The sequence below is a fragment of the Rattus norvegicus genome, chromosome 11 (genome assembly GCF_036323735.1).
Source record: "Rattus norvegicus strain BN/NHsdMcwi chromosome 11, GRCr8, whole genome shotgun sequence".
Taxonomy (NCBI): Eukaryota; Metazoa; Chordata; class Mammalia; order Rodentia; family Muridae; genus Rattus; species Rattus norvegicus.
Genome location: NC_086029.1, coordinates 56,832,631 through 56,853,130, shown reverse-complemented (window position 1 = coordinate 56,853,130; position 20,500 = coordinate 56,832,631). Strand labels below are relative to the sequence as shown.

The window sequence follows — 20,500 nt, the reverse complement described above, 5'->3', positions numbered from 1 at the left end:
ATATTTATAATGTACCCTTTAAAATGACTAATCCTCAGACTAATCCCCTTAATAATAGTGTGATAAATTATAAATACAAGTATAGTTATCATTAAAAGTAGGCTCTTCTATATTCTACTGTTTCCCAAACCCTTTGATTCTGTTAAGATATAAAATTTAAACTGACTTAAATTAATTTCAAGCTGTAATTTGGTGGTGAATAAATTTTAATACTTAATAAAGAGTACACTTTAAATTGTCAGCAATTACATTGTAACTAAAGTCTTTCTTCACATAGGCATTAACAGATCAACAACAATTTGGTAAAGCTGATGAAATGTATGATAAATGTATTGATTTGGAACCAGATAATGCTACAACTTATGTTCATAAAGGGTATGTATTTTCCTGGTTTCAATAAAATACTAAATCTCTTTCACAGTAGTATACTATTTCTTCCAGCCTTACAGAAACGATTCAGATATAGTAGACCTATCAATTAATTGATGAATTTATTACATTATGTAGGGCTTCTTTTAATCTTTGGGCATATGAATCTGTTATATCTGTGTGCATGTATGAATTTGGATACATGCTTGCCACAATAGAGATGAAACAAAATATGTAATCATTGGTGGCAGAGTTACGTGATATTCAGCCTAATGGTGTCATTCAGACAAATATGTATTATTTTACTTCTCAAGGTGACCAGTGAGTTTGTAAGTTCATAGTATTTCTGTTTCTAGTAATTTTAATTATAATCCATTGTGTAGAACTCTTAAGAATGCAAGTCTGTGTGCTTGGAGTCAGTGTCACTATGTTTTGCTGGCTGACTTTGAACACATCTTCTCCTCTTCTTCTTCCCTGGAAGTTCTGGGATTAAAGCATGTACCATAATGGCCATTTGTAAGGTTAATTTGTAATACATATATGTATGCATGCAGGAAAGTAAGCTATATAAAGATTAAAATATTGAGAAGCTGAGGCAGAAGGATCTTGAGTTTGAGCTAGTGAGAGCCTTTCTCAAAAAATTAAAAAGCTTAAAATAATTGCTGTATTTGTTATGATACACATCTATGGGTGAGGTTTAAGGAAAAAAATGGTGACTTGAAATTAAAGACTGGAAAGGACTGGAGAAATGAGATTGCTCAGCAGTCCTTATTGTCTAGAGGACCCGAGTTGAGTCCCCAGCATGCATGGTGTCAGGCAACTCAAAACCGCCTGTGGCTCCAGGTCCAGGATCCGAGTCCCTTTCTCTACTAGCACTTGAATATATGCACCATACATTTATACAACCATACGTAACACATGATGTGAAAAACTGTAAAGACTGTAAAGCAAGTATTGTTTACATTTAATTTTTTGAAATGATTGTATGGAATGATTCAGAATTTATAATATATTCAATAAGTTTAAAATAATGCAACAGTTTTATTTTGTAAAGATAAAATATATTATCAGAGTAAAAGGAGAAGCAGCCTTAATTTACAGAACAACTTTTTCACAATGGGTATTAACATTATATTTCCATGAAATGGAACCAAACACAACTGAGACAACAAGCAGAGTATACAACTAGAAATTAGCCAGTGCCAGTAGCAGAGTAGAAATGAGACCAAAAATATGAAACTTTAGCCCTCAGAACTCTTCTCTAGGACCTTCCAGCAGTCAAAACTGGTCGTAGGACAGGAGTTGGAAGGGAATGAAACAGGGGTTGGTATTTGCATTCAAAATCAGTTGTCTCTGTTTCTTAGAAATGCAGAAAGAAAGGGTACTGGAGCATGACTTATAACTCTGTGGCCGTGTACTCAACATCAGAGATGGAGACCAGAAGCCTCCAGCGTGTGTTCTGCTGTAGTCTTTGCTTTCCTTATAAATTGTTACTTGTTTATGGAGGTCAGAACCCAAATCATATGTTTATATTTCTGTCAGTACTGGGTCCATCTAACTGTTTCTCTCCCTCTCACACCTCCCCATCCCAAATCCAGTTTACTTCAACTTCAGTGGAAGCAAGATTTGGATAAAGGTTTGGAGCTTATCAGCAAAGCTATTGAAATTGACAACAAATGTGACTTTGCGTATGAGACCATGGGGACTATTGAAGTGCAGAGGTAACTTCTCAAGCTGCTTCCTACAGATATAGTTACTGCTTTGTGTTCTCATTACATATATTTGATTATTAATCAGTATCGATTGCATTTTTAAAGCTTGCTGTACTTTTAATGCAGGCTTCCCTAAAAATTGGGGAATTCGAATTTGCCTCATTTCATTATTTTTCCAAATTAAAAGTTACACTTATAAAAGCTGTCAGGCTTGTGCCTTAAAAAGTGAGACTCGGGGTTGGGGATTTAGTTCAATGGTAGTTCGGTCCCCAGCTCTGAAATAAAAAAAGTGAGACTCGGTCTTTATCGTGTATGATTTCCTTTTTCATTTTTATCCTTCCCATGGGAAGACCAGAAACACCTGAAGTATAGTTTAGTCAGTGCAGGTAACAAGGAACAGATAGCTAGGCTGTTGTGGGACCTGGATCCCGCTACAAGAAAGCAGCCAGCCAAGAAACTGGATGGGTTGTAACACATCTTCTGAGCTGCTGAGTTTTCGTGAAACCTCTGGTTTGGTTGAACTTTTTACACTTCTGATTTCCCTAACTTGTTTTGTTTAAATATTTACCCAGAGTTGCACTTAAGGTCTACATTTAATGTTGACAGCTATATTTGTCGTGGACTATGCCCTCTTAATGTTGGCATTTCCTCCAGAATGTATTGTAGACTAAATACTGGTCTTCAGTACCTTTCAAATCTCAGTTCTGTTGACCTAAACCCATCTTTATAACAATTCCAGTGTATAATTAAAGTGTACAGAAACAAATGCCCAGGCCGGTGAGGCTAACAAGGTCCCACTGTGATACATTACTGAGGGCAAGACTTGAGTCCATACTTCCCTGACGTCAAGGCACTAATCTTGCCACCATCACTTGTCAGGAATCAGCATAAGTCCTCTTAACTACCTATTAGTCTGCTTTTCCTGTGGCTCTCTTTCCTCCAAAAGACTGACAAAAAATGTGATTCTTCTAGCCAGTGCCAGATTCTTCTGATGGCAGATATACAAATACCATTTCTTATGTTAATTTGTAATAAAAAATAATTCTTTTACTAAGATAGAACAGTGGTTCATAACTATGCTTGAGCAGAGCTCTGGTTCTTCTTAGATTAGTGCAAATAAAAAGACTTGATATTTAATTTAAGGTATATTCATAGAGATTACCTTAAAAGGATGAGGGTTAAGGGAATTTTCTTTGTATGGTAAATTGTACCATAAAAGTCCATTTTAGGGGCTTGAGAGATGGCTCAGCAGTTAAGAGTACTGGCTGCTTTTCCAGAGGACTTGAGTTTAATTCCCAGTACCCACGTGGTAGATCACAGCTGTCTGTAACTCCAGTTCTAGGGGATCCGACATACTCACATAGACAGACATGAAGGCAGAACACCAATGCGTGGGAAACTTTTTTTTTTTTTTTTTTAAAAAGTCAGTTGTAGGTCTGGGGATTGTGCTTCATTGATAGAGTGCTTGGTAGCTTGCCTGAGACCGAGTTCATTCTCCTGCACTACAGCTGGGCATGCGGCAGATTCTACACAAACTCTGAAGGTTGATATGGAGGAATAGGGAAGTTAGAGGTTCTCTTAAAGTTAGATGATTGGCATTGCTGGTTAGACTGATATTTTACAGATTGGCATTGCTGGTCATACTAATATTTTGCAGATCATTTAGCTATCGTCAAAACAGATCCATATAAACCAAAAATAGTTAATTATGTTAGCCATATACTATGGGAATTTAAATATGGTCACCTTTAGTGGCACTGAGTTACCTAGACTTGCTCTTAGTTGCAGGATTACACACATGTAATTAAGTATTATGCACATGCATGCACACATAGATAATACTGCTTACCTTACACAGTTGTTTCTTAGTAACTGTAGAGCTTAGCCACACTGGAGTGTAAGAGGTAAATTTTATCAGCCATAGCACATTCATCCATTTACTCACAAATTACCAACCTTTACTTAGCTGTTGGAACTGAAAGATACCCACAAATGAGCTAGTAAGGTAGTGCAAACTTGCATCTGCCTCTGTATACAGGGCTAATAGAACTGTAAGGAATATTAAGAGTGAAGTATTTCATTCTTCTGGGAAGAAAAGGTGGGGGAATATACAATACTGTACTTGAAGTGGACCCTAAAAGGTAGGGATTTGATCAGAGGTAAGCAGAGGCAACAATCCGAGGCTCTTTGTGATCAGGTTTGACTGTGACCCTTGACTGCATGGAAGTTCTCAGGTTTGGACGTTTGGGGTAAGAGATGAGGTAGTAAGAGTGTGGACTCAGGCCTTCAAGGGTTTGAGGGCTACTAGTGTTCTGTGTTGTGGGAAGACACATGTTTCATCAGAAATAAATAGGCTTAGGAACCAGGAAAATTATGATTTTTAAGTAACCAACTTAGTTGCCCTAGTCAGCCTGTATTTAACAAAGGATTCAAGATAATGTGGACAGAGTAGGCTGCCATGGTGGACTCAGTGAGAGAGAATGTGCCTATCCCTGCAGACTGGACATGCCAGGGTGGAATGATACTCACAGGGGCATCCCCCTTCTCTGGGGTTAAAGGGACAGAGGGGTTGGGAGGAGAGATGGGGGTGGATATTGGAATGTAAGGTAAATTCATTGGTGTTTTCAGTATGCTGTGCTAGGCATTCTTTATTATGAAAGAAACGTTTTACTAGAATTATAGTTAAAGACTTCATGCAGCACAGTAAACTTTATTGGTTATTGAGAACTGCTTGTTGAAGAATCTTTGAATTTTTGTTCCTTTAGAGGAAACATGGAGAAAGCCATTGACATGTTCAACAAAGCTATCAACCTGGCCAAGTCGGAAATGGAGATGGCTCATCTGTACTCACTTTGTGATGCTGCCCATGCCCAGACAGAAGTAGCAAAGAAATACGGATTAAAACCACCGACATTATAAGCACCAGGGGAAACAGACTGACTCTTTTAAAAGAAGTTTACCCCCTCTTCAACTGAATCCTGAAGACACTGTCATGAATTGTTGAATGGTGGAACTCAGTATTCCCTTTGTGATGTTGTCATTACATCTGTTTCATGTTTAGGTGTAGTGGGCGTGGCCTTCAAGGAAGTTTGCAGTCTTGCAGCTTTTATTCCCTGTGCAACAAAAGCTTAGAACCTGTTAAAGGGATATTAAAACAAAGTTGTAGAATACAAACAGTAATTGGCCATGCAAATAAAAACTTTGATTTGTTGATTTGGTTTTTTTTTTTTTTAATATTGGGGTGGGGATTATGTTCTGAATTATTTTGTTTTTATAGCTGTTTGTATAATATGTGAGTGTTTTATAGTGTGTTAGTCTTTAACATAGTAAGTGCTGTAAAATAGACTTCTTTTTTATTCAATTAATCCTTTTTAATTTTTTTGAAGGATGAAAAGCTTCAATATGGATTTCAGTAAAATTGAAAGACTAAGCTATTGTCAGCATGCACAGTGCCTCTGATTCTGTAGAACTTTAGTAAATTATGCAGAAGCAAAATATTCTGATTGATACTTGTACAGGAAGACTTAATGAGGGACTGAACGAGGAAGGTAAGACGAACGAGACATGTGTATACTTGCCTGTGCCTATTCCATAGTAAGTACTATTCAATAGTATGCTTTTTAAAGAATGTGGGTGTATGTGAACAACCCACATACCCATGGAGTACATGTGTGATATATAGGAATATTTAATTAGCTTGAATTTTCTAGTGACAGAAATTTGGTAAAGGTTCAAAAAGGATGTCAGTCCTGGAGCCAGGGCATACTTTTTTGGAATAAAAACTTTAGTGGTGTAGCTGTGGCTGTTAACTTAAGGGATTTGAGCCAGTATTTTCAGAGATGTCCGATACACAGAGTACTTTTGTATTGAGGTGACTTTGTCCTCTAAGGACTGATGGTCCACGCCCACATCTCCAGCGATACTGACGGCTGATTTTACTCCTGTTCTGTTCATTTTTATCTGTACCTCATCCTCTCTTTTGAATCTCTAAGTTGTTGCTATTCATCACTTTTAAAGATTATCCTTTTACTTATTTATATGCTGGATTTTTCTGGTTGGGGAGGGATGTGTTCTTACTGAGTCTGTTTCCAAGATCCAGGACAGGTAGGTTTATTTAAGTGAAATGATAAAAAAAGAAGCAAGCCTGTTAAGACTTACGGACAAAGTCTAATTATAGTTTACATTGTTGAGAGTATAGGAGCATTTTACACTCTTATTTAAAAGGGTGCTTTATCCCACTGAAACCAAATGATTTTGTCTACAGATGCTGTCTTTTTAGGAAATACTAGAAATGACTCCTTCTAAAGTCAGTTTTTGGACAATGCTGGTAAGCCAATAGGAGCACTTAACATAGTTTGAGACGACTGGTATAATGGACAGTTGGAGAGCTCTCCATTGTGTTGTGAAATAATTCTCCGGTGATGATAGCCCTAAATGCAGAAATGTCCTACACCTCTGAATGTGACCCTTCGCTTAAGAGTCTTTATTTGCATGGTTGTATTTACATTAGTAGGGACATCTTCTCCTGTTCCCTCCTTCTTGGGGTTGGGTAGGAAACACTGAAGCATGTGCCATTCAATACTGTCATTCCGAATACTCAAAAACGTTTTTGCTTGTTGTGAACATATTTGAAACTGCACTGAAAGCTGCATCTGTCTGTATCTTTACTTTTGTAAATGGCTTCACATGTAAATTCACAAAATAAATACTACATTCAAGCTTTTCTATCCATTTTTGAAACAGAACGATAGGAAATTTGTTTGTTTATTAACTGAAACCTTCAGTCAGTTTCTTGTTGATTCAAACTAACTTTGAAGATAGGCATATACAAGTTTTTATTGGTGTGGTCATGAAATTTCCTGCAAATATTCATCCCTCTAAGAATGAAACAAAGCTCTGTGAAGAGCAGTAGTGAGAATTGGTTCTTTATCTGTGTCGTAGGCTTGTACAGCAGCCTAGAAAACATCTGTCATGTTATCATGTTCTTCAAGTTGATTCCACAAGGGAGTTTAATCATAGTGTCAACCATGGAGAGAACTTGAGAATGTAAGTAAGCTAAAGCCATAAACTTCAGAGGACCCAGAAGAAGGGCATCTTTAAAGGAAAATAGAGCTGGAGAGGTTTGGTTCCCAGGACTTCGTGTGGCAGCCCACAAACTGCCTGTAACTCCAGTTCCAGGTGATCTGACACCTTCTCCCTCTTCAAAATGACTAAACGTAAACAGTCATTTTAAAGGAATAAAAAGTAAGTTGGCCTTTGTGGAAATATACAGTTTGCTCTTCAAATAATACTTTAAAAAAAATTGAAGTTCGTAGGCATGGTGGCACAAGCCTGTACTCTCAGTTCTCAGGTGGCAGAGATGGGGTCACCTAATGAGATGGAAAATGGTAACCACTAAGAATAAGTGAAGTGGTAACTATGGCAAGGAGGATGTTTAGCATGGGAGATCTGGGCTTAATCCCCAGTGTGAGGACGGGTAAATGTCATTTTCCCCCTTTAGAGCGGGAGACTATGACACAGCATGTACATCAAAATATATAAGCAACTTACCATGAGGATAAAGCCATAAAATATAGGCAAAAGGTTATCAATTGATTTCACCAAAGATACACAAGAAAAGATGTCAGTATCAGTGGCTAATCACTTTTTAATTGTCTATTAGTTGTGCGAAGCGTACATGTGGAGGGCAGCTTTATAGAATTGGTTCCTTCCATCATAGGGTCATCAGGTACAAAGCAGAAGAGACCTGCTTTTACCCACTGAGCCATTTTACCAGCCCAAGAAATACTCAATTTACTGAGAGGAAGCTGGGTACTGGCATTGTGCCTATAATCCTAGCACTTGGGAGTTTAATGTAAGAGGGTTGATCCCAAGTTCAAGGTCTACTTGGGCTACGTAGCAAGGCGCCATCTGCAAAAAGGAAAGACACTAAAGTTTAGCCATACTAGGCTGAAGTGGATAGGAGTGGGGAAAGCTAGAACTTACACCGTTGTTGGCAGCACTGCAAAATGGCATGGCCACATTGCAAGCAGCTTGTCAGTGACATAGCTATGTAAGCCCACAGCTCTACTGTTCAGGTATGAAAAGCTTGTTCATTTCTAACTTCTTCATTCAAATGCAGAAAGAACTCAAATGTCCATCAACAAGTAATACATCGCTGATATACAGGTGAGGTAAACACCCAATAAAAGCACTAGGTTGTAAGTCACTTTTTACATAATTCTAGAAAACTCATAGTTCTCTATGGTGATAAAGCTTACCAGCGATTGAATAGCTAGAGAGTTTACAAAATTATAGGGAGGAGCCAAAGAGATGGTCTGGTGGTTAAGAGTGCTTGCTGCTCTGGGAGAAAACCTGAGTTCAGTCCCTATATTGACCAACTTATGAATACCTCTAACTCCAGGCCTAGGGTATTTCTTCTGACCTCAGCACCTGCACATACCCACACACAGACAAGAAAAATCTTCCAAAATGCTAACAAGGAAACTTCTGGTGGTAGTACATATACTCACTTTCTCGATTGGTATTTCAAAGATGTATGTGTATGTGTGCCAAATCTTGCCAAATTGTATACTTCATTTATTTTTAAGAGTCACTTGGTTTTCTTACTCTGTAAGAAAAATATAGTCTATATGTTTATATATTAGAAAAGCTTTGATTTACCAGTATTGAACCAGTGCTAAAGCAATATTGTATAGGTCACAGGACCCAGCTGCACATCTGTTTCTGTTTACAAGTGGCACGTTAAGCTCCATTGTTTTCTTTTTTGTGGTCTTTTTGTTTCCTTTTGTCTTTATTGGTCTTTTGCTTGTTAATTTTGATTTTCATTTTATGGAGTTTTTGTTTTTGAAAGAGAATATAAATTTAGATGAGTAGAGAGGAATTGGGGAAGAAAAACATCAAAATATGCTGTATGAAAATAATTTTTAATAAAAAATTTTGAAAGTGTCATGTCGATGGGCTATTAGAACCATGAAAGTTAGTGTTCCTGTGAATGTACGTTTTCTCAGACAGCTAGGACCAGCCCACCACAAGGTACGCGTGGAACCAAAGTGCTTAGAGGCTTCGGATTTTAATTGTGCAAAAGATCTTGAGCCTAAAATGCCTAAGAACCATCAGGCTAACTTGTTAAGAGCTAGAACATTGTTACCAAGCACATTTGAAGACGGATCTTTTAATTAAAATAGGGGGCCTGGTGTCACAGATCATTGGTAGAATTAACATGAAAGGGCCCTATCCCAAAAATGATTTGGTAGAGTGGTAGAGTTGCTCGTCTTACAGAACATCATTCTGCTTGTGACAGGTTAGAAAGCCATTAAGGCTTCTTTGACTCCACTGAATAGAGGTCTGCTCGTTTCTGTTTTAAAATGGGAATTTGCTGCCGAATTTCAGACAGCTTCTTCAGGTCTGTAAAACAAGAAATATACATGATTACTAATTTGCAACTACTTACCGAACAATGAAATTTCATCCCCAAACTAAAAACAACCAGAGTCTCAGCAAGTGAGCCAGGAAAGTTTGTCTGGATGCTGTGACCTGGGTTGTCTCTGGGTCAATTCAGACTAAACAAACCCAGTGAGACAAAGCCCCAGAGATCATCCTCAAAAACAGTATCACCAGGATATACACAGAGCACAAAGGGGTTCTTCCAAGTGACCAGCCACAAAATGTGGCCTCAGAGCAGTGGGGACACCGGAAATCTGAACCAGAACAGGGCAAATCTTACCTATGTCTGAGTACAGGATTGTTTCCTCGGTGCCAGCTTTGGTTAGGACCTGCCCCCTGAAGGAAATCCAGAGAAAGAATAGAGATTCACCGACATCTATCTAGTAATTTCTCCTTGTATAACAGGCCAAAAGAAAGATTCTAAGGTCTGAAATAAGGACATAGTATAAATTCTGGTTCGAGAACTTTTGGCATATCGTGTAGAAATGAGAATCCTGTGAATCTTAGTGAGGAAAGTGTGGAATATGTATTATAAACTGCACATTGCTAGAAAATTATAGCTTGTCCATGATTATAAGTATCTGAAAACAGATACCAATTGTCAACAGGAAGTCCCAATACTACTCGGAGAGGCCCCTTCCAAAGAAGGTCTCCATCTGTTCCTCAAGCCCCCCAAACTGCAGCCACACCTGAGGACAGTGAGGCTAGGCCTGTCGAAGGCCCAGATCTACCACAACCTCTACCTGCCTATGTGGCTCCCTGTGCTTTTGAGTTTCAGATTGGAAGAAAACTTTACCCAGAGCTTGAATAACGTGCTAAGAGTGTGCTGACAGGAGCAACAGCCCTGCAAAAGTCCAGGTGTTCTGTTCTGGAAAACTGCAGTACCCAGCCTTTGGCCCAATGCAGAGCCTCAGTAATATATCTGGAGAAATGATTAATTTCCAAATATGCCAAAACAAGCCATCTGGCACAGTAACTTACTGTACTTATCAGCTAAGGATGAGATACCAATACTATTAATTTCATTTGATTAAATCCTTCTCTAATTTCCACCCATCTGTCCTGCTGAATTCAAAGTTCTTTCTCTAATGTCACCCCATCCCAGGCACCAACCACACTAACATAGGCCTCAAAACCCTTCAGAAATAAAAAGGAAGAGCACGTAACACCTGCAATTCCTCTGTCACCAACATCTCCACAGGAACATGACAAACCAGTCTAACCCAGTTCTCCAATGCCCATAGACCTGAGAATCACACATACACTGAGGGATTCCCCACTCCTCTCTGGGACCCCTGACGGATTATTTATAAGGTCTTTTATTTTGGATTGGAGAGTGTTCTGTTTGAGTTTGTAGAAATACGTGTGTGTGTGTGTGTGTGTGTGTGTGTGTGTGTGTGTGTACATACACAGAAGTAGGACCAAAGCCAACTTTTGAAGTTCAAAGTTCTAGTAAGGATACATGTCTGATTGAAATGCTATGTGTGAATGTATGCTGTCAAATGACACAGTTGCCAAACGTGATTTGTCCAATGGAGAAACATTTGTGTGACTGGACAGATGTTCTGTGTTTAGTCAGTGGTAAAATGCTTTACTTTTCACAGGGGGACAGCCAGTTTCTTCTAACCCAGTGGTTTTCAACTTTGTTAATGTTATGATCCCCATGTCGTGGTGATCCCCCAGCCATAAAATTATGGTTGCTACCTCATAACTGTAATTTTGCCACTATTATGAATCATGATATAAATATATGATATGCAGGATATCTGATATGTGTGGAGAGGTCATGATGCACAGATTGAGAACTGCTTTAACCCATTCCCCCATTCTCTAATCATTACATGGGAAGTAATGCTTCTCATTCCTGCCCTTGGACCAGTCACTCAGCCTAAATTTTAGCCAAATGCAAACTAAGAATTCTGGAATCTCTTCCTAATACCAACTACCTGTCCATGCTGCTGCCTTGTTTATTTATATGATTGCCAAGACTACCTAGACAAGCAAAGATGACCAGAGCCAACTCCTTCTCCTGTGGGTTGCAAGTAAAAGCTTTCCTCATGCTTGTCAGGATACGTGGATAAAAGTGGGTAGGAGTTGCAGGAAGATGATCCTATATCATTCTTCAACTTCCAGCTGAGCTCAGCCTAAGACATACTTACCAAGGATCCACCACAGTGCTGTGTCCCCAGGCCACGTACGAGGCTTTCTCATCCCGGGCAGGAGAGGCTGTAGCCACATACACCTGATTATCAACAGCTCTGCAGTCGGCAGACAGAAAACAAATACACTGCACATTGCAGACCTGCAACATGTTTCTAGCCAAGTACACAGCTCTTTTAAAAAAGACAAACTATGAAAACACAGGGAAAGGCTGGGCACATTGAAACGAGCAAAGACTTGTGGGGGACTAAAACAGAAACAAACACAAGAGAGGCACGTGGGCTTATAATCAGTCTTCTGTACAGCAAACAAAGGTACCAAGAATGGACAGAAAAACCTCCAGAGTGGCAGAAATATCTGCAGGTATGCAGCTAATAATTCTACCTAGACAAGCTCAGTGTCACAAAAACACAGCTCCACTCAAAACTAGCAAAAAGTCAAAGTCTGTCCAATCTCACCAACCAAGAGGCTGAAGCAAGAGGAATCAAAGTTCAGGGTTAGCCTTGGCTACTCAGTGACACTCTGTCAAGGAAGATCAACAGAGCGAGACATTTTAAAAAATCAAGCAAATCGTACTTGAAGGCTGGTCCACAGTCTACAGCACTACTAGAAGGGGAAGTTGCCCAACCTTTATAGGAAGTAGGACAGAGAGAAGAAATTAGGCAGTTGGGAGTACCCCTGAAGAACCCCTGAACCTTGGCCTCTCTTTTTCCCTCAGGTGAAAAGACTGCAGTAGACTCCAGCCAGGTGAGACATGAAACGTGAAAGTACAGCCCACTAGACTTCCCAGCTCTCTGTGTTCTCTCTAAGGCATTTGTCACAATGACAGACAGCTGGCAAACACAACCGACCAACACACTTTTAGAGGCCCCAATACCACCAATCATCAGGCAACTCAAAACCAGGATGGCCAACCACAGCACTATCTCACTGTAGTTCAAATGGTCATTATCAAGAAGCTTAAGTCCCTGTGAGAAAACCCTAGTGCACTATAGTAAATTAGTATAGCCATTGTGGAAAGCAGTGGAGTTGTCTTTAACAGGACATGTGGTCCAGAAATCCTTCTAAAAGGTACAAGTCCAAAGGAAACAATGCCACATGGGAAGACATCATCTGAACCCAGCATTGATGGACTGTCACAGGAGACAAGAAACGAAACATCCTGTGTGTCTGTTAACTGTTGAGTAGGTAAAAGACTGTACCCATGTACAATATTAGAGTGGCATTCGGCCATTGCAGAATGGATGGAACTGGAAGTCACTGTAGCACATGTAACCCCAGCATCTCTTGAGGGAACTGCTATGGCATCGGAGACAGTAACTAAGCAGAGCTCTATGCAGTCATCCTTTCTAAGTGCATCTGGGTACCAGGACAAGCTGGGGCAAGGGCAGCGTTCCATTTAAGGCTGATAGCTCTATCAACACTGAGATGCTTGATTCCTTTCTTACCGGGCTCGCTGAAGCAACTCCCAGTGGGCTGGTCCAGTGGTCATATTGAAAGCTCCAGGATACACCAAGAGCTGGCAGCCTCCAGTGTCGGGGAAGACAAAGTGCAGTGGTGAGCACTCAATTACTCCCTCCCTTTATTCCTCATCAAATACAAACAAACTCAAACTTTCCCACCCACATAAAAGTCTTACTAGACTGTAAGACAGACAAGGCTCTGAATTTAACATTTCTAGACATATACCTCTAAAACAGCCGCAAGAAAAGTGCAATGGATGGCTAATGTCAGACTTGTGCCTTCACTTTTAAAAAGAGTGCTGTTATCAAAATGTGGCTTGGCCTCAGACACTCAGCACCACATAGTGAAGAGATGGACGATGTGACTTTCCAACCTATTTAGGGCAGTACAGTTTCACACACTCTTAAGCCCAGGTATATGCACCTCTCTGCTAAACAGCTGTCGGTCATCCATGCCACTCAGTTAAGTGTCAGTGACTTCAGTAGCTTAGTAAGGACACTGCTATTCATTGAATGGCATCAGAAGTTTGTAAGTTCTCCCATTCCTGTCACACCAGTCCTCTGAGGGAACCACACCTCCTCAGAGAGGTAAAGTGATTGATGAGAGTACTGTGCTAAGGAGAAGAGTTAGAGCCAGAACTCGGGTCTTCTGACTTACCTCACTCTGACTTACAGGCAGTAAGTTGTCCAAAGCAAATCATTACTGTGTATGTGAGTGAGGAAATCCATGAGATCATGGCTCCGTTTCTACCTGGCCTCATGTGACTCCAAGTATAGTGGTATTGGGGACTCAAAGGGTAAAGGGGATATTCCAGACAAAGCTTTTGCTACATAAAGTGTAAGATCCTACATACCCACCCTGTAACCATATTATCCCTTGCTCAGCACAAGTCTAGGTAGCCAGTTGTGGAAGGACTGGACGCAGAGACATTAACACTACCTCTGACATTTTGTGCAAAGTTCTTTGTGTTTTGGGTTTTTTTTTTTTTAAGCAGCTTTGTGTTAGGGGCTATCTTCATACCATAGATACCACCCCAGAATCAAACCTCCGAGCAGCTTTGTCACCCACCTGTGACCCTAACTCACCTCTTCGTGCATAGATTTGTGCAAGCTCTGCGAAGCGCATATCGTAGCAGATGCCCAGGCCCACTCTGCAGTAAGCTGTTTCCAAACAGAGCAATGCACAGATACGTGAAACTCTGGCATAGGACGGGAGAGTAAAGCTCCGATCGTAAACACTGACTAGGAAGAATTAACTCAGGACTCCTACACAGACAGTTTGTAAGTTCAATCCTATTGGGACATCATTCAAAGACAACATTCACAGCCTCAGGATAGCTTTGAGGAATTTGTTCCAAACAGTGCATTATTAAGTACAGTGTGTCAGTGGTGGCCCACAGGAACGCCCTGGACACCATGGTCAGGAGGCTGTAACCCAATGGAAGAGCAACGTCAAAATCCTAGGTTTTCACTCTCTCCAGACTTTCTAGTTCTCTGACATAAGCTTACTCCATTCTGAACCTTTAATGTGGATATATGAAAAACTTAGAGCTAGACATGGAAGAGAAAATACCTGCTCCTCTTTTCTGGGATTGCTGTAAGAGGCAAACTTAACCGGTACGTACGGGTATCAAACGTGGAGAAACTATCACCAGGACTCAGTGTTTTGGATTCTTGAAATGTAATTTTCCCAGGAACATCAATGTCAAACAGATGGATCTGCACCACAAACAATTGATTTGGTTACCACTTTCCCACAGGCCTCATGGCAGTCGTGTCAGCTGTGATGACAGGGACTGACAGCATGGGATTGACAGCACAAACACCATCCCTGGTTTTGGCTATATTGTACCTACAACTGGCCACATCTGACCACTTATCTTCTTGCTCTGTGTAGGATCTTAGGCATAGTCTTCAGACATAAATGTCTTTATCTTGTTTTCAGTCCCTGAAGGAACAGGTTAACAATTTTGCCTATCCCTTCTACTACAGGAAAACAGGAAGGTGATGTGGGTTTTATAGCCCCTGTCGTCTCCATCTGTGAAAACGTGCAGGCTCCTCATGGACGTATCGTGTTGCCTTTACTCACTCTCAATGCTAAGGAAGATTTCTCAGAATCAGAATCAAACTGACAGAACTGGCAAAAGAAGAAAAGGCCTTTGGGAAGCAGGGACAGGTCACAGATATGTCTGTGAGTCTGGGGTCAGACCGGTCTACAAGGATAGTCAACCTACATAGACCCCACATTAAAAATTTAAAAAAATTAAAAACACCACCAATAAAGAAAGCAAAAGTATGTGCAGCATTTGAGAACAAGTAAGTCGACATGGTGGCACATGTCTGGAATTTTCTAGCACTAAAAATGCTCTGAAAGGACTGCCACAAGTTCTAGGCCAGTCTGCACTATTGGAGTTCAAAGTCAGCTTAGGCTACACAGAAAGAGCCTGTCTCAAGAAAAATACAAAATCCAGGTAAAATTTTGCAAAACAATTACAGATAAGATTTATTTCCTTCCTTTTCCTTTTCCTTTTCCAAGAAAGGGTTTCTCTCTGTAGTCTTGACTCTCCTGGAAACTAACTCAGTAGACCAGGCTGGTCCCAAGTCAGAGATCTACCTGCCTCTGCCTCTGCCTCTGCCTCTGCCTCTGCCTCTGCCTCTGCCTCTCTGCCTCTCTGCCTCTGCCTCTGCCTCTGCCTCTGACTCCCAAGTGTTGGGATTAAAGGCATGAACCACCAAATGCCTAGCTAAAGTAAGATTTTTGTTTTAAGCACAACAAATGTGGCTTGATATCAGAAGATTAACCAATGTAATTTATTGCAATAATAAAAGAAAAAGCCATATGATCTCAAAGACATATACTGAGTGACAGTAATGTATGCTGTGTATGAGGGGCTGGGGGTCAGGGCAATGACAGTGACTAAACCCGGGCCTTGCCTGTGGATGAAAGCATCTACTACTGAGCTTTACCTCCAGCCTATGTCTGCTGAGCTTCTACAGCCAACCATGGTTTTCGAAACAAAACACACACTTTCTATGAAGGGAATGCTATTCATGTAAAAGTCATAGTAAGCAATTCTAAAACAGTATTTAGGAGTAAAATAGTGAACATGTTCCTTCTGAGACTGGAAATGAGACAAAAACACTTTCTTTTTTCTTTCTTGATTTTTTTAAGACAGGATTTCTCTCTGTAGCCCTGGCTGGAACTCACTCTGTAGACCAGGCTAGCCTCATACTCAGAAATCCATCCACCTTTGTGTCCAGGGTAGGATTAAAGGCATGAGGCAGGCAGATCTCTGAGTTTGAGGCCAGCCTGGTCTATAGAGTGAGTTCCAGGGCAACTAAAGATACACAGAGAAGCCTTCTCTTGAGAAAAAAACAAACAGGTATGTGCTAGCACCGCCCACCTGAGAGCACCTACTATTTAATGGTGTGTCTGAGATCCTACATGGAGCAACAAATTCAACAAGGCTGAACCATGCAAAACCAGTGGTGTAAAGATTAATTACATCTACATCCTTGCACGAAACAGAAAATGAAGACGATGAGATTTGCACTACTCACCTTTCTGTGCTTTACCAGTAAATTTCCATCAGGCCCAAACACAGCGCAGGTATTATACAGTTTCCCATCATCCTCTTCTGGGATGGAGCCTTCCGTTGAGAGAAGCATACAGTCACACAAAACAATAACAAAAAGGAATAAATAGCCCAATAACTTTGTGAGGGTAGGTAAAGGCCTGGTAACTAGTCATTTGGGCCCAATAATAAAGTTTATTCTAAGCATTCTCTTTCCCCTTAAATAATTCTTTCTGTGATTAAGTTCCAAGTTATTGATGAAATATAATTAGTCCAGATGTCAGAGAAAGGTTTAAAAAATAACCAAAAGGCCCTGAAATTCAGTCAGGCCCTTGAGCAACAGTTAATATGTAACATCAGAGCAAACTCAAATTCCCCATTGCTTGAGTCCACCACATCTTCGAACAAAACTGAATCCCACGGCCCTGGGACGAGAACGTTGAGACACAAACAAGCCTTTCTTCGTCACAGAGCCAATCCAGTACATGCTCCGTGCATTGCCAGCACCTAGTCATTTCTGGCCCCTAACTATCATGATCAGCTGACACCAGATAACCTTGTTCGTTATGTTTATTGAACCTCTGGAGGTTTATTGAGATCTTTGTTTGTAATCAGCACATAGAACACAGGTCAAATTTCTCTTGTCATATTCTATCTAGCTCTTTAACCAGTCCTTTGATGGGGATGTCATCAGTGTCCGGTTGGAGCGTTTCTATGGTATTTACTAGGAGATCTATATCTCTATGAGAAAGTGTACAACCATCATTTAAAGGAGGACTAATCTAAGTTCTATTATAATCATGCTGGACTTGCATTTTTCATACTTAGTATATCTTGAAGTATATTCCAGGTGGGCCTTGAACTTACAGTCCTGCCCCAGCTTTCTAAGTGCTAGGATTATAGGTGTATGCCACCACCCCCGGCAACCTCACTGTTATCAAGGGCTAATGTTTAAATATTTAAGTGTAACAGAAGTCATCCTAGTGTTCTTTAATGTTTACATGTCACTCTGCATGGAAGAAATTACCTCCAATGAGGTATATGCTGTTCTCCTTTGCGACTTCAGAAAGCTTCTTTGTGGACTCTCCAGGAATCTTCTCTGCGTATTCAGGAAAGTAGTTAGTTCCATATGGAGAATTGAAGCACTCCTAGAGTCATGTTAGAGAAGAAAAGAGGGGAGAAACCAGACAACACATTTAAACTCCTGCAGAAAGCAGAAAGCAGAAGCACAGCACTTCCAGGTCTGCTTGGAGCAGATAAGACACCAGCAGGAAAAGACGTGGCTGGAACTAAGAACGTGATACTGAGGGCAGACAGGCAACCAGCCCTGGAGACCTGGCAGAAGGCTAGCCCTGCGGCTTGTGGAATTACCAGCTCTTGGACATCCAGGCCCTTCACAAATCATGCTTACTCTGTGACTTGGAATCCTGAGATGATTCTGGAACCCCGAATTTTACCACTAATTAGGTAAAGCAATAAAAGTTATGCATTAAAAGTTCCAAGAGCCACAGAAGTCACACTGTTTTATTAATTGTAAGTAAGCTGTTTCCTACTCCATTCTGACACCTTTATGATGTTTCTCATGGATAGAGAAAATGGGTGAGGATGAAACAAAAACAGGGATAGGACACAGACACTAAAAATGACAATGACACTAACAGAAACACACATCTGCCTTCAGCAATCCTCTGACAAGTCAGAAAACAAGAGGTTAATAGTCAGAAAACATTAACTGGATTTCAATTTAAATTCACTCATTTTGCATTTAAGGTCAGTGTCTAGGAACCAGGCATTCTGCTGAAGAATGACCCGACATAAACTAACAAAAGACCAAAGTTAGGGACCAGGTACAGATGAGTCCTGTAACTGATGTTTGTTGTATAGAGTAAGTTCCTTAACTATGTAAGGAACCAAGCAACCGGACAGGCCCTGAGTGTGTTATCTTCAAGGAAGTCCCCCAGTGGACTTCTTACTCCTGGTCTGAACAGGGTAGGTGATCTTGTTCAAGACTTGTGTTAGACATCTTATGACAAAGGTCGCTGCTAGTCTTCGTGTAAGTTGAGACAAGTACGGATCAATATTAGGGTTCTAAAAGATATTAGGGACACAAGAGGACCACTGGCAGCAAGCAGTACTGTGGTGGGCCCACAGCTCCTAGGAAGGGCAGGCTGCCCCCATACTTACCGGCAGAGAAACTATGTTGGCACCTTGCTTTGCTGCCTCCCGGACTAGGCTACAAGCCCGGGTAATGTTATCTGATTTAATGGAAGAAACCTGAAGCTGGATGAGGGCCAGGCGGAAAGCTGAGGACAAAGAAACAAGAAGTCGTCAGATCTGCCCACTAAGTTCGCCCAGAACCAGGATTCTCAAATAGGCTTTCGAGCACTGTTTGAACATACACAGTTTTTGATCGTCCCAATCTGGCAATCTAAAGGCTTATCTCCAACAGTGACAAAACCCTGGCTGACCTTGAGCTATCACCAGAGTATCACAGAAACTCATATCTCTCCTAACCCTAAGAAGTTAGACTATCTCTGCTCCTGAGTCAGGGGAGGATAAAACTAATTTGCTTTTAGCCTCTCCTCTCCCAAAAGCCACGAGGTATAGTCCCGACCCAGGTTTGGTGCTGGTGCAAAGCGCCCTCTGCAGGCTGACACAGGGAAACCCCTCCACTGGGGTCTTGGGCGTGCAAGACTTGTTGCTTCACCTTCTCAGAAAAGCTGTTGACCTTGAAAATGAACAAGAGGGGGCGGAAGGCACGAAAACACCGCGAGTGACTGGCCCATTATGGGAACAATATTGACATGAATATGACAGGTCATTGCACCCATAAACTTTTACAGACGAGGAAGCCTGCTGTAGAAAAGCCGCACCAAGTCACTGGACAAAGTGGCGCAACAATCAGGCTAATATCGGAGTGAGGTCCGAATATCGGTGAGAGGTCCGATTATCCACCGCTCTGTGAGGCGAGGGAGTCGGAGTCACGAGTTTGACACCACCACCCAACCCGCAAGCCGACCAGCTCCTAGAGTGCAGGATGCCCTGGGCAGAGGCCTGTGCTCGCTCGGCCCGCCGCCCCTAGGCTTCCCCGAGCCGCGGACGCCGGCGACAAGAGCCACCCGCATGGTTGATCGGCGGACGCACGGACCCAGCCGGCTCATCTGCACCGCCGTACCGAGGACTCCGCTCCTGCTGGGAGCTGGACAACCAGGCCACGAGCCACTTACTAGACATGGCTCTTCCCCGGAGCGCCAGACGCCGCAAGGACTGCAGCCAGTCAATCTCCTCTGCCTAGCGCGGAAGGCTGGGCGGAGCCGCGGGCGCGCGGAAGGGGCGTGGTCGGGGCTGGGCCGAGGGGCGGAGCCTCGATGAGCTTTGAAGATTTGTTTTGTTTTGTGCTGTGTTGGTGCGTGAGCCTCTGACTTTGTGCACATTCAGTTCCAGTCTACCACTGAGCTACATTCTTGCTTGGACCCCGTACTACAAATGGCTCACCCTTTGCGGTTGCATACACCAAGAAGTGATAATTTCAAATTCTTTACATAGGGCCTTCAAAAGCAAGGTCAAAAAAGTGATGTGCCATAAATGGCTAAGGAGTGGAATATTTGGGGTAGAAAGGCCCTACTTACGACACGAAGGACGTAAATTCCAGGTTGGATCACAGCAGTGGCCAGGATATGACTGATGCTCCGTGTTGACTGGCTTGAGGGCGTGACCTGGTTGTTTTAGGCTAGCAGGATTTCAGGAGCTTGCTCCTAAATGGGCTGGGGAATGA

General features: G+C 41.6%; 2 protein-coding genes across 5 annotated transcripts in view; one reads left to right on the top strand and one right to left on the bottom strand.

The window, feature by feature from the left end:
- The window catches only part of Tomm70 (translocase of outer mitochondrial membrane 70), a 38,466-nt gene extending 33,172 nt beyond the window's left edge, over window positions 1–5,294 (top strand). Inside the window, exons 10-12 of the mRNA NM_212519.2 lie at window positions 278–375; window positions 1,968–2,090; window positions 4,847–5,294. Of these exons, the coding sequence (NP_997684.1) occupies window positions 278–375; window positions 1,968–2,090; window positions 4,847–5,000 (375 nt within the window). The 3' untranslated portion in view covers window positions 5,001–5,294. The remainder of the gene's footprint in view (window positions 1–277; window positions 376–1,967; window positions 2,091–4,846) is intronic.
- Window positions 5,295–8,988: 3,694 nt separating this feature from the next.
- Window positions 8,989–20,174, bottom strand: Nit2 (nitrilase family, member 2). 4 transcript variants are annotated; one of them, XM_039088193.1, is made up of 10 exons: window positions 19,901–20,174; window positions 18,910–19,028; window positions 17,753–17,873; window positions 16,712–16,800; window positions 14,776–14,869; window positions 14,237–14,311; window positions 13,136–13,214; window positions 11,687–11,785; window positions 9,808–9,863; window positions 8,989–9,488 (listed from the first exon to the last, which is right to left on the bottom strand). In XM_039088193.1, exons 1-10 carry the CDS (start codon window positions 20,157–20,159, stop codon window positions 9,397–9,399), a joined length of 1,083 nt encoding a protein of 360 aa, XP_038944121.1. In that variant the 5' UTR covers window positions 20,160–20,174; the 3' UTR covers window positions 8,989–9,396. The 4 variants fall into 4 exon arrangements, with proteins under 4 accessions (XP_038944121.1, XP_038944122.1, XP_063126479.1 ...); NM_001034126.1 differs by having other exon boundaries at window positions 9,240–9,488; window positions 19,953–20,002; XM_039088194.2 differs by lacking the exon at window positions 11,687–11,785.
- Window positions 20,175–20,500: the final 326 nt, after the last annotated feature.